Raw genomic sequence first — 12,389 nt, 5'->3', positions numbered from 1 at the left:
CAACATTCAAGGCCTCAGTAAAGTTTTCAAAAAGATTTATGGTAGACACGTGGAGGACATTTCCAAATTTCAGTGACAAGAATGATGTCACTATTCCCTATTTTGACTTGTACCATATGTTCCCATGTTTTTTTCAGGTGAATGATTGACATGCCTTTGCATTTGTTTGTGACGAGTATCACCTGTGGGACAGGATACGCTCACATTTTCGCGAACACCTGGTATCATCACTCTGTTATAGTGATTCATAAACAAAAAACATGTTCATGATATTGTACAATCGAACAATCGACTCTGCTTTCGGCAGAGATTACTTTTGAATGTGGAAAGGGCTTTGTCGCTTCTGTTTAGCACGGGTGGCCCAGTCGTCTAAGGCGCCGCGATCCGGGAGTTGCGTCCCTTGGGCACGCCAGAAACCTATGATTGTGGGTTCGAATCCCGGTTCGCCCCGATTATGTTTCTAGGTTTGTCAGCACTCTACCCGTGCTCGTGGGTTTCACCGAAGTGGTAAACGTCTGAGACCTGCATCACTTCAGGTCTTCCTCCCACATCAAGCTGACACGCCGCGATATAACTGGAATACTGTTAAAAGCGGCGTTTAACCCAACTCAATCAATCATTCTGTTTAGCATATCATGCAATCAATGTACTATTTTATTTTATTTATTGTCACTAGGGGCGTAGCGAAGGTCAATACGGGAAACACAATGGAGACTGCTGTCAGTTATAGTTATCTTAGAACGTCAAGCTTGATTACCACTCTGGATACACAGACAGGGAGCTTTGTGTATAGTTATATTTGTTTACGTTGCACGTGGTAACGTTGTTTACGTAACTCGTTGCGCAGTATTTCTACAAACACTACCTGAAGTCAATCAATACACTGTAAAAAATGCGTTTATATTGTAAAGACATACAAGACGTTCAGATGAACACTACCAAAACAGAACATCCCCATGATCTCAACATGTTTCGAATTTGTATACGTTTGAATTCAAAGAATTTAAGATTTTGAACCTGTTTTAGCGTTTAAACATGTTTAAATCATGAATTGCCACACCCGTGAAGATTTGGGTCTTCAGCAACCCATGCTTGTAGTAAGAGGCGACTAACGGGATCGAGTGGTCAGGCGCGTGACTTGGTTCATGCATGCCATCGTATCCCAAATGCGTAGATCGATGCTCATGATAACAAAGACTGGACTGTGCGGTCCAGCCTCGATTATTTACAGACCGCCGTCATATAGCTGGAATATTGCTGAGTGCGACGTTAAACAAAGAAATTAACAAACAAAGAAACAAACAAACTGAATTGCCAGGAAGCAGAAGCTGACAATGAAAGTACAGTAAACTACGGTTATAACGAACTCAAAGGGACTACTAATTTTAGTTTGTTATAACCGTAGTTCGTTATATACCGCATAACTACAGCAAACAGTCGGAACCAAAAAATAAGTTCGTTATATCCGTCAGTTCGTTATAAGCGTGTTCGACGTGAGACCCTTAACATTTTTAGGCTCTTCCCATCCTACAGTAAAGGCTGGGCGGAAGGGAAAATAATAGTGAGACAGGCTATATGTTTCACTGAGTGTGTAAAGTTGTAGTCGATATCATTGTGGCATCACTATAGAATACAGGATACCCTTGACTAGATCTACGAATGCAAAACAAAGATAAAAGTTTAATACCTAGAAATAAGACCACTTGCACTAGAAACAAATGGGGATGTGTTGTTGCTTGGTGATGGCTACCCCACCGCTCTTCATTCAGAGAGGAGTGAGTGAGTGATTTGGGTTAGCGCAGCTAATAGTATTCCAGTTATATCACGGCGTGTCAGCTTAATGTGGGAGTAAAGCCCGAAGTGATGCAGGTCTCAGACGTTTACCTGGGTGAAACCCACGAGCACAGCACTGACGAACCTAGAAACAAAATCGGGGCGAACTGGGATTCGAAACCACAAGCGTAGGGTTCTAGCGTGCCCAAGGGACGCAACTCTGCACAGCGAATCGCGCCTTAGACGACGGGGCCACCCGTGCCCCCAATTCAGTGTGAGTGAGTGTGTACGCCGCATATTCAAACTATTCCAACAATGTCACGGCGGGGGACACCAGAAATGGGCTTCACAAATTGTACAAATGTCGGGAATCGAACCCGTGTCTTCGGCGTGACGAGCGAACGCTTTAAGCGCTACAACACACACACACACACATTCAGAGAGGAAAGTAAAACAAAAGTGTGAAGTGTGTTTATCTGCAGAAGAATATGTAAACAATATGATATTTACATGATTTAGAATAACACGTAAAATTCAAGCGTCGATCTGTTCATGGGTAATTCAAAGAAACCAAGTACATGTATTGCAAAACATCAATACCAGTTAATCGATAACGATTTGGACTCGTCATGGCAGTCTGCACGAGGATACCATTAGCCATGTTTGTTTATGAAGTGGGCAAACAGACACGAGAACAGGTTATGGAAATCACAAAGATATAAATATCTTGATTCAGCGATACTTTGGTCTTCTTCGATAAAATCATTCTGGGAAGGAAGCCATTTCTAGGTAAATCGTGTGACGTCGTACTTCATCGATCAGACATAAGTCGATAACACTCTTTAGAACAGGAAGAATCGTTTTGTCGCTATGGTTTTATAACAGCGCTCTGCATATCCCCAAGTACACATATATTTCGATGCATTTTCAATGCTTCCCATGAACTGTTTATGCTGTTTATGCTTCGAATCTGAAGTCGAGACATCGAAAGCGCAAGTAAAAAATATGGCAGATATAGCTAAAATGGTGTTCCTATTGTTTGTATCCGGGATTGTGAGCATGTCCGCATAGGACCTGACTAAATATATAATTGTAATTGTCCCATAAACATCACAGCTAAAACCCTGGCACGGCAAATGCCTACACACCAGCGTTCGAAATTAAGACTAAAAGAACCTATCATGTCCTTTTTTAGAGAAATTATAGATGGACGGGGTTTCAGAAAATTTAAAACAATAGCTGAATACATCACCCCCTCTTAATTCACAAAGATCTAAATGATCAACATGGCAAAAACTGATGTATCAATATGCATTGTTTGTGAAACGCCGCACTCCAGCTATATATTACGGAAATTTGGAAATCGTCTTAACCAGACAACCCAGCGATTGGTTTCATGAGCATCGATCTACGCAACTGGAATACGATGACATGCATCAACCAAATCAGCGAGCATGACAACCTTATCCTGTTAACCGCCTTTTACGACAAGCACAGTCGCATGTTACGACAAGCATGGGTTGCTGCAGACATATTCTAACCCGGATCTTCACTGGTGTAACATATATTGTACACACTTGATTGGCAAAGATTCACATTCGTGACACATTTTTTTCAAACTGAGAAATTGAAAATTTTTTTTGGAAAGAAATAGTTCTATTCAACAATGACGAACATCTGGTTGGGTTAACCAATCCACCATCATGCTATGTTGTGAATTGATACTCTCACGGTCATTTGAGATAGATCCGGTTGAAATGAATTAACTATCACAACTTGGACTTGGACAATTTCTACGAATAAACGACCATAAAGGAGGGTACCTATGGGTTGTCATATTTACTGCACCCCTGTGCTTTGTTGTAAGAAGTACGGTACACGAGTGTTATAGATAATAGCTATAATGTTACTAGAAATATAATAAACAATTTGTGCTTGCATTGAATAATGATGTCCTTCATTAAACGTATCCACTGCTGTGTATAAATATTTGAAAAATTGAAATATCTTTAGAGAAAAAATAAAATGTCTCCGATTAACGTTCATAATTTTGATAGATTACCCTAAACCGCCCTACGTGACCGTAATGTGGACGCATACAGAATTTGCCACCTGAAATGACCGAGTTATCAGTAAGTTACCTTGGCAACATAATTGTATGCACGTGAGAGTGATAATAAATGGAATGTTAAAAAGAGAGATTCACTTTATCACTTTCAGAATCAAAGACCGGTACACCTCCAGTGTACATTTCACCAAGCCGTGACCACAGGCACCAGTAAGTATTACGTTTTAATTAAACTTTGATATACGGGTGTCTCACCTTGACAGAGTAAAATCCTTGTATTCACCGCTCCGAGAAGCCTGTTGGTTGCAGTGCGCTCAACTAAATGGGAAGCACGTTTAAATGACGCCGAATCACGTGACTATAGTGTCCCAGGTGATACACATTGTGGGCGCTGATAGTCGACATGGTTTTGATAGATGATGGTTGCAGTAGTTGTGTCGGAGGTATCTGGGACTTAATGATCATATGCTCCACTCATTATTATGAACCATATATATACAAAATCGATAGTGTATGTAAACCTGAAATTTTAATGTAGGGATATGAGTCAGTAACTGAGTTGCCCTTAACGACACTTTATCAGGCGTGACAGCTTATTTTAGGAGGGTCTAAATACAGATCTCAGATCGTTTGGCCACTTTCGTGCAACCCGCACGCCAAGCAGGTATACCCGGTACTTGACATGTTTATTAAGAAAGGGAGTTGTCTGTGTGCCAATACAGTTAATATATAACAATGAGTTGTCGCGTGTCCTGTTGAATCACAACTAACACAGTTCTAGTAACCCAACCTTGCGTAACAGCAGCGTTGGCAGCGGTGGGAGCCAATTTAACGATCCGGGACGCAACACTACACAGAGCATTGCGATGAACTGGGTGCATTGTGTGCTCTGCTCGTTGTTAGAAGTCGTAGTCGGTAGTTTATTTAGAACTGGATGTCCTGCAGTAAGATGTGTTATGTTCGTTGTTATCTATGATACATATGTACATTGTATAGCTAATCGTGTAGAACGGGATGTACTGCAGTGAGATGTGTTATGTTCGTTGTTATCTATGATATGCACATGTACATTGTATAGTTAATCGTGTAGAACTGGATGTACTGCAGTGAGATGTGTTATGTTCGTTGTTATCTATGATACACATGTACAATGTATAGTTAATCATGTAGAACGGGATGTACTGCAGTGAGATGTGTTATGTTCGTTGTTATCTATGATATGCACATGTACATTGTATAGTTAATCGTGTAGAACTGGATGTACTGCAGTGAGATGTGTTATGATACGTATGGACATCTTAGAGAAAAGTATATTCCGAAGTTTAACGATATGCATAAAAAACAAGATGTAAATGATCAGTCTTATAAAATCCAACAACTCTGATGTTATTTTTCACACGCCATATTGTTGAAACGTATTCTCTGTTAGATATTTTTTGCATATCGCATGCATTACTTGATTAAAGAAATGGCACTGAAATGACATCTGCACAGTGGGCTACGCGGCCTCAAATACCAAAAAATTGTACATATCTATGTCGATTGTTTAGTCGGTATAGTATAGATCGAACTGGGTCCACTGCAGGGAGACGTGTTATGTTCGTTGCTATTTATGATATACATATTTTTTTGCATTTTATATAAGATAATGCAAGCACCGTTGTATCGAACTTTGATGTGTCGAACTTATGGTCGTCTTGAACTAAAAAGCTTGGTCCCTGCGTATTCCTTTTTCAATGTTCATCATTTTCGATTGTGTCAAACTGCGGATAACTCGAAGTATTTCCGTAGGTCCTACACAACGGTGTTTGACTGTATATGTAGAACGGGATGAACTGTCGTGAGATGTGTTCTTTTCGTTGTTTCTCTGTCATATAAGTAAGAAAACATACAACTTTATGGATAACAACGTCTGGTTTATTGCATATAGTGACCTTTTTTATGTAGATTCATACCAGGTTCGAATCTCCACATGGGTACAATGTGTGAAACCCATTTTTGGTGTCCCAAGCCGTGATATTGCTGGAATATTGCTAAATGCTAAAACCTTTCTCACTCTCTACTTCAACGAAGGCCAGTGGGCGAAGAGATTATCTTTTTCTTTTCAGGGTTTCACCCCGCCGATATTATTCTTGATTTTTGTAAAAAAAACACCAAAAAACAACATGTTTTAAAAGAAATACTTTTTTCGATAATCATCCTATTTATTTTTTAAAATCAGCAAGAACCAGTGAAAAAGTAAGTATTTTACGCAGCCTCTACTAATTACAACAACTTTCACCTTAAATTTTGTTGTTGATAGGAATCGACCTTAGAACGTCCGCAGGTTAAAGTTTGCAACGAACGTGAGTGTAATCTGAACTGAATAGTCTCCCTTTACGGAAGAAAACCGGATGTTGATATTAAAGGAGAGGGTGTACAACAGAGACATGCCTTGTGGTGTCAGCTCTTGACAGGGTGAATAAATGGATATTCATCAAATCAAACCACTTGAAGGTGATGAACATGTTAACCTCAGTCTGAACTCAGGTGACTTTGGGGTAGGAGATGCATTGAGGACGACCCCCTCTCCTGTGGTGGAACCGCTACAGGAGAGTAGGGGCGGAGACTCGCCGTCTGAGTCGGTGAGGGGGACAACTTGGTACATCGCACCCAGTCTCACAGAGGTGGACACCGCTGCCAACGAAGCACATGACCAATTTGCAGGGTTAGGTAAGTCTGTCATAGTTCGCAATTGAGCCTCTGACTGTGCTGACACTAGCGACAGTATTTAAGAAGCGTCAGCCTCTTAAGGGTGATGATAAAATGTACAAGCTTTGAAAATATTTACCCGTATTTAAATTCTGATGACTCCCTCAGTAGAATCCGACCTCATCAATGTCGGACAAATCCATTTTATTCACAGGTGGGTATTTCTCATATATTCTCACAATCACCACATCGATTAATTACCTATATCATCCAAAACTGGCTCCCACAGGAGATATCGCTTGGATTAGATCAAGCGATATCTACACTGTAGATATCGCTGCAATGAAAATACATCACAATGCTTTGCAGACCATTGTGACGTCACTGGTTACCGTGACGTCACAATCAAATGACATCACTAATGGCTCTGCTACTGAAGCTGTTAGCAGTACTTTTTATGCTGAAGACACTGCTAATTACTGTCTACAAATTGAAAAAGTTGGAAGAATGATGTTGGATGATAAATAAAATCTCACCCTCGTGTCTTTTGATATCAAATATATCAACACTCGTTGATAAAAGTGGCCAAAATCCTCAGCAAGCCTCGGAATTTTTCCACTTTTGTCAACTCGTGTTGATATATTTGATATCAAAAGACACTCGGGTGAGATTCTCTATGTAATTACTCACTCACTCACTCTAGTGCTGTACAAAAGCAATTACAGCCCATAGTCTAGTAGCAATCAATGATCCATGTCTACCCACAACCTGAGATAGTAGCAGAACCCAAGGGCTAGTATTAAATAGTAAAGATGGAAAATTCTATGATTCTAAAAACAACCACTCTAACATAGCATGGGGGCCCAAGGGCTATGAAAGGAAGACAAGCTTTATGAGTGAAGCATAGGGTCAAGGTGATGAGCAACTGCACCTAGAACTGCAGTCTCATCCAAGTCAAAGTCCAGCTTTTCTGTCAGTGTTCCTGCAGGCTTTTGAAACTGTCAGTCCATTGTGGACTGGCAACTAAAAAAATGACCAGTCCCCACTAATTTTTGCTAGTCCCAACTATCAACAAATAAAAAAACGTAGGCAAATTATTTGGTTTATTTCTTTCAACATAATGTTCAGTGCAAAGGTGTCATGTCCGAAGTAACTTAGTTAGATCTATACATCATTCACACAAACTTCAGTCACAAGTTTCCCTTTTTTTTATTTCGAGACAAAGTCGCTACAAATGGATATTTAACCTAGAAATAGATATGGGGAAACCCTGATGGTAACAGACAAGCTGACTTTGTTAGAAAAATGTACTACTGTGAATATCACCAATGAAAGATTTATAAGGTACTTTATTTGCCGGTCCACAGGGACTGGCAGTCACATGAATTACCGGTCTAAGCCTAATTTTACCGGTAAAAAACTGGTAATTACCGGTAAAGCGAAACGCTATCTGTAAATGAAAGTTATCATGCATGTATTGACGCACGCCATCAACAGATTTTTGCCTCAACATTGATATTGTCACTGTGCTCCCAAGAGACAAGAGTGCATACAAGGAAGTGTCAATATTCATTACAGTCATTACTGGTATATAAAACAGGATAAAGTCAATTTATGATCACACTGACCATGATGGCTGTTATCTGGGGATAGTTTCCTGTCCTCATTTAACTGATGTGTTTTAACCAGGCAGGCTTTTGTTCCAAATGGAAAACATTATGGGGGATTTTAGATGACAGCCAGTCTCACGTTATGCAACTTTTTTCTTCGAGATCTTTCGCCGTATAACAAGGACACAAAATGATGAGGAAAATCAGTTTATTTATTGATCTATTGTGTAATTATGGGTTACATGATTTATAGAATCTGTCAAATATTGAACTGCAAAGTCAATCCATTTATATTCCATGCATGTAGAGCACGCATTACACTTAGTTGCAAAAGGATCCTGAGGGTTACGTGGATTTTTATGCTTCCTGAGTGAGGTTTTATACCACGACCAAGAGGCGAGTAATATGAAACCTAACGAGGGACGCATAAAACCCCATGTACCCCGAGTGATCCTGCTACAATGAATTTATCTTACTGACATGTTTTAATGTGACATTGTAAAAAATTAACACAAATTCAAAATTGATAGAAAACACTTGTTCGATTGAGCTGAGGTTAACTTGTGTTATGTCACGTGACATTCATTGACTCGGAAAAAGCGTGCAGCTTTTTGCTTTGAAACAGTGTATAGGGGATTTACTCTGTCTCTCAGAAATGCATGTGCAGCTTGTAGTGCTCGTGGCGAGGTTTACAAGATTTATTCCCCCGCTGAGAAATTTATTACCCTCCAAGACGAGTTAACACAGCATTTTGTCAAGATCACATGGACCAATCAGATCACATCATTCTTTCTGCTCTATTGGTCATGCATATCAGACATAAAGAATGTTTGCCTCTGATCTAACCAAAAGAGTCTCCATAAACATCTTCACTCTGTTGACCATTATAATCAGATGTATCTGTAGGACGTGTCTGCACTCTAGTGACCAATGTTATCAATAATATCCTAAAAACTCTTCAGTCTATTGACCAATGTTATCATATCCTTAGGACTTGTCTCCACTCTAGTGACCAATGTTATCAGATATATCAATAGGTCTTGTCTCCACTCTAGTGACCAGAATTATCATTAGTGACCAATTTTAACAGATATATCAATAGGACTTATCTTCTTCTCTAGTGACAAGTATTATGATTATAAGAGAACTCATGAGAACTCTTCACTCTACTGACCAATGTTAACAGATATATCAATAGGACTTATCTTCTTCTCTAGTGACAAGTATTATGATTAATATCATGAGAACCTATCAGATATATCAATAGGACTTATCTCCACTCTGTTGACCAATCACATGGAATATACATAAGGACCTATCTTCACTCTATTCACCAATCACATGGAATATATCATAAGGACCTATCTCCACTCTATTCACCAATCACATTGAATATACATAAGGACTTATCTCCACTCTATTCACCAGTCACATTGAATATATCATAAGGACCTATCTCCACTCTATTCACCAATCACATTGAATATATCATAAGGACCTATCTCCACTCTATTCACCAGTCACATGGAATATACATAAGGACCTATCTCCACTCTATTCACCAATCACATTGAATATATCATAAGGACCTATCTTCACTCTATTCACCAATCACATTGAATATATCATAAGGACCTATCTCCACTCTATTCACCAGTCACATGGAATATACATAAGGACCTATCTCCACTCTATTTACCAATCACATTGAATATATCATAAGGACCTATCTTCACTCTATTCACCAATCACATTGAATATATCATAAGGACCTATCTTCACTCTATTCACCAATCACATGGAATATATCATAAGGAACTATCTTCACTCTATTCACCAGTCACATTGAATATATCATAAGGACCTATCTTCACTCTATTCACCAATCACATGGAATATATCTTAAGGAACTATCTTCACTCTATTCACCAATCACATGGAATATATCTTAAGGACCTATCTTCACTCCATTCACCAATCACATGGAATATACTTAAGGACCTATCTCCACTCTGTTGACCAATCACATGGAATATATCTTAAGGAACTATCTTCACTCTATTCACCAATCACATGGAATATACATAAGGACCTATCTCCACTCTGTTGACCAATCACATGGAATATATCATAAGGACTTATCTCCACTCTATTCACCAGTCACATGGAATATACATAAGGACCTATCTTCACTCTGTTGACCAATCACATGGAATATATCATAAGGACTTATCTCCACTCTATTCACCAATCACATGGAATATACATAAGGACCTATCTTCACTCTATTCACCAATCACATGGAATATATCTTAAGGACCTATCTCCACTCTATTCACCAATCACAGTGAATATATCATAAGGACCTATCTTCACTCTATTCACCAATCACATTGAATATATCATAAGGACCTATCTCCACTCTATTCACCAGTCACATGGAATATACATAAGGACCTATCTCCACTCTATTCACCAATCACATTGAATATATCATAAGGACCTATCTTCACTCTATTCACCAATCACATGGAATATATCTTAAGGACCTATCTTCACTCTATTCACCAATCACATTGAATATATCATAAGGACCTATCTTCACTCTATTCACCAATCACATGGAATATATCTTAAGGAACTATCTTCACTCTATTCACCAATCACATTGAATATACATAAGGACTTATCTCCACTCTATTCACCAATCACATTGAATATATCATAAGGACCTATCTCCACTCTATTCACCAATCACATGGAATATATCTTAAGGACCTATCTCCACTCTATTCACCAATCACATGGAATATATCATAAGGACCTATCTCCACTCTATTCACCAATCACATTGAATATATCATAAGGACCTATCTCCTCTCGATGTATGTTTTTTACGTTTACTTGTTTGTGTTTACTTTGCAGACCTGGTTACTATTTTACAAGCTGTAGTGTTTATTGAAGATGCTTACAAGGTAGGTACCCTGTATTGTGCAAAGATATCATTGATCATATCGGACATGGCTTCTGGCAAGAATAAGGGTATCTGAATGTTTTGCAATTATCATTCTCTTTTTAAAGATGATGCAGCATATATACAATTAGGAACCAGTCTAAGACATACTTGCTGGTTATGAAACAGTTAAAAGTTGTAGAGAAATATACAGAATATGCGAAAATAAAGCTGAACATTGTATTCCTCATAATAAAGAAGTTGACATCCGTATATTCTCTTCATTATGTGAATCATTTCTAAATGCCCCTGAAAATACAGCTCTTTTTTTTTATATAATAGCAAAGGACAAGGCTCATCAGCCTACATATCAAAATGTTAGTGATTGATCGAGCAGTGATGAACATAATTGCAGCATTTTAGGAGTAATGAACAGGTCCGTTATTAATAATTGATTGCAGCAATGGTTTCAGTTTAGCATATCAACTGGTATTAAATGCATGTGAATGGTTGACTGAGACTTGTGAGAGAATAGTGGAAATTATGATGACATCTTGAAGTTTTCCATGTCTCTGATTTCAGTACCGGTCAATATGCCACAAGTTGGAAATACCTGTTCTCCACCTGTACAGAAGCTATCTCTCCACACCTGTCGAGATGTGAGTATATTGGGGGTAGTGACCCTGAATCTATCTCTCCACACCTGTCAAGATGTGAGTATATTGGGGGAAGTAACGCTGAATCTATCTCTCCACACCTGTCAAGATGTGAGTATATTGGGGAGAGTGACCCTGAATCTATCTCTTCATACCTTTCAAGATGTGAGTATATCGGGGGGAGTGACCCTGAATCTATCTCTCCATACCTTTCAAGATGTGAGTATATTGGGGAGAGTGACCCTGAATCTATCTCTCCACACCTGTCAAGATGTGAGTATATTGGGGGAAGTAACCCTGAATCTATCTCTCCACACCTGTCAAGATGTGAGTATATTGGGGGAAGTAACGCTGAATCTATCTCTCCACACCTGTCAAGATGTGAGTATATTGGGGGGAGTCACCCTGAATCTATCTCTCCACACCTGTCAAGATGTGAGTATATTGGGGGGAGTCACCCTGAATCTATCTCTCCACACCTTTCAAGATGTGAGTATATCGGGGGGAGTCACCCTGAATCTATCTCTCCACACCTGTCAAGATGTGAGTATATCGGGGGGAGTAACTCTGAATCTATCTCTCCACACCTTTCAAGATGTGAGTATATTGGGGAGAGTGACCCTGAATCTATCTCTTCA

At 39.1% G+C, this 12,389-nt stretch overlaps 2 protein-coding genes across 2 annotated transcripts in view; one reads left to right on the top strand and one right to left on the bottom strand.

Annotated features, from left to right (window-relative positions):
• The window catches only part of LOC139474424 (placenta-specific gene 8 protein-like), a 28,408-nt gene extending 24,226 nt beyond the window's left edge, over positions 1–4,182 (bottom strand). The window contains exon 1 of the mRNA XM_071257437.1: positions 4,097–4,182. The gene's annotated coding sequence lies outside the window, so the exon portion shown is untranslated. The remainder of the gene's footprint in view (positions 1–4,096) is intronic.
• A 2,081-nt stretch (positions 4,183–6,263) lies between these two features.
• LOC139473831 (two pore channel protein 2-like) overlaps positions 6,264–12,389 on the top strand; it is a 39,778-nt gene continuing 33,652 nt past the window's right edge. The window contains exons 1-3 of the mRNA XM_071256596.1: positions 6,264–6,553; positions 11,068–11,117; positions 11,678–11,754. Coding sequence (XP_071112697.1) covers positions 6,307–6,553; positions 11,068–11,117; positions 11,678–11,754 — 374 coding nt within the window. The 5' untranslated portion in view covers positions 6,264–6,306. The remainder of the gene's footprint in view (positions 6,554–11,067; positions 11,118–11,677; positions 11,755–12,389) is intronic.

The sequence above is a fragment of the Haliotis cracherodii genome, unplaced genomic scaffold (assembly GCF_022045235.1).
Source record: "Haliotis cracherodii isolate W230 unplaced genomic scaffold, xgHalCrac1.p SCAF_3, whole genome shotgun sequence".
NCBI classification, from domain to species: domain Eukaryota; kingdom Metazoa; phylum Mollusca; class Gastropoda; order Lepetellida; family Haliotidae; genus Haliotis; species Haliotis cracherodii.
Note: the sequence above shows the minus strand (reverse complement) of the source record. Positions and strands in the feature narration are given on the sequence as shown.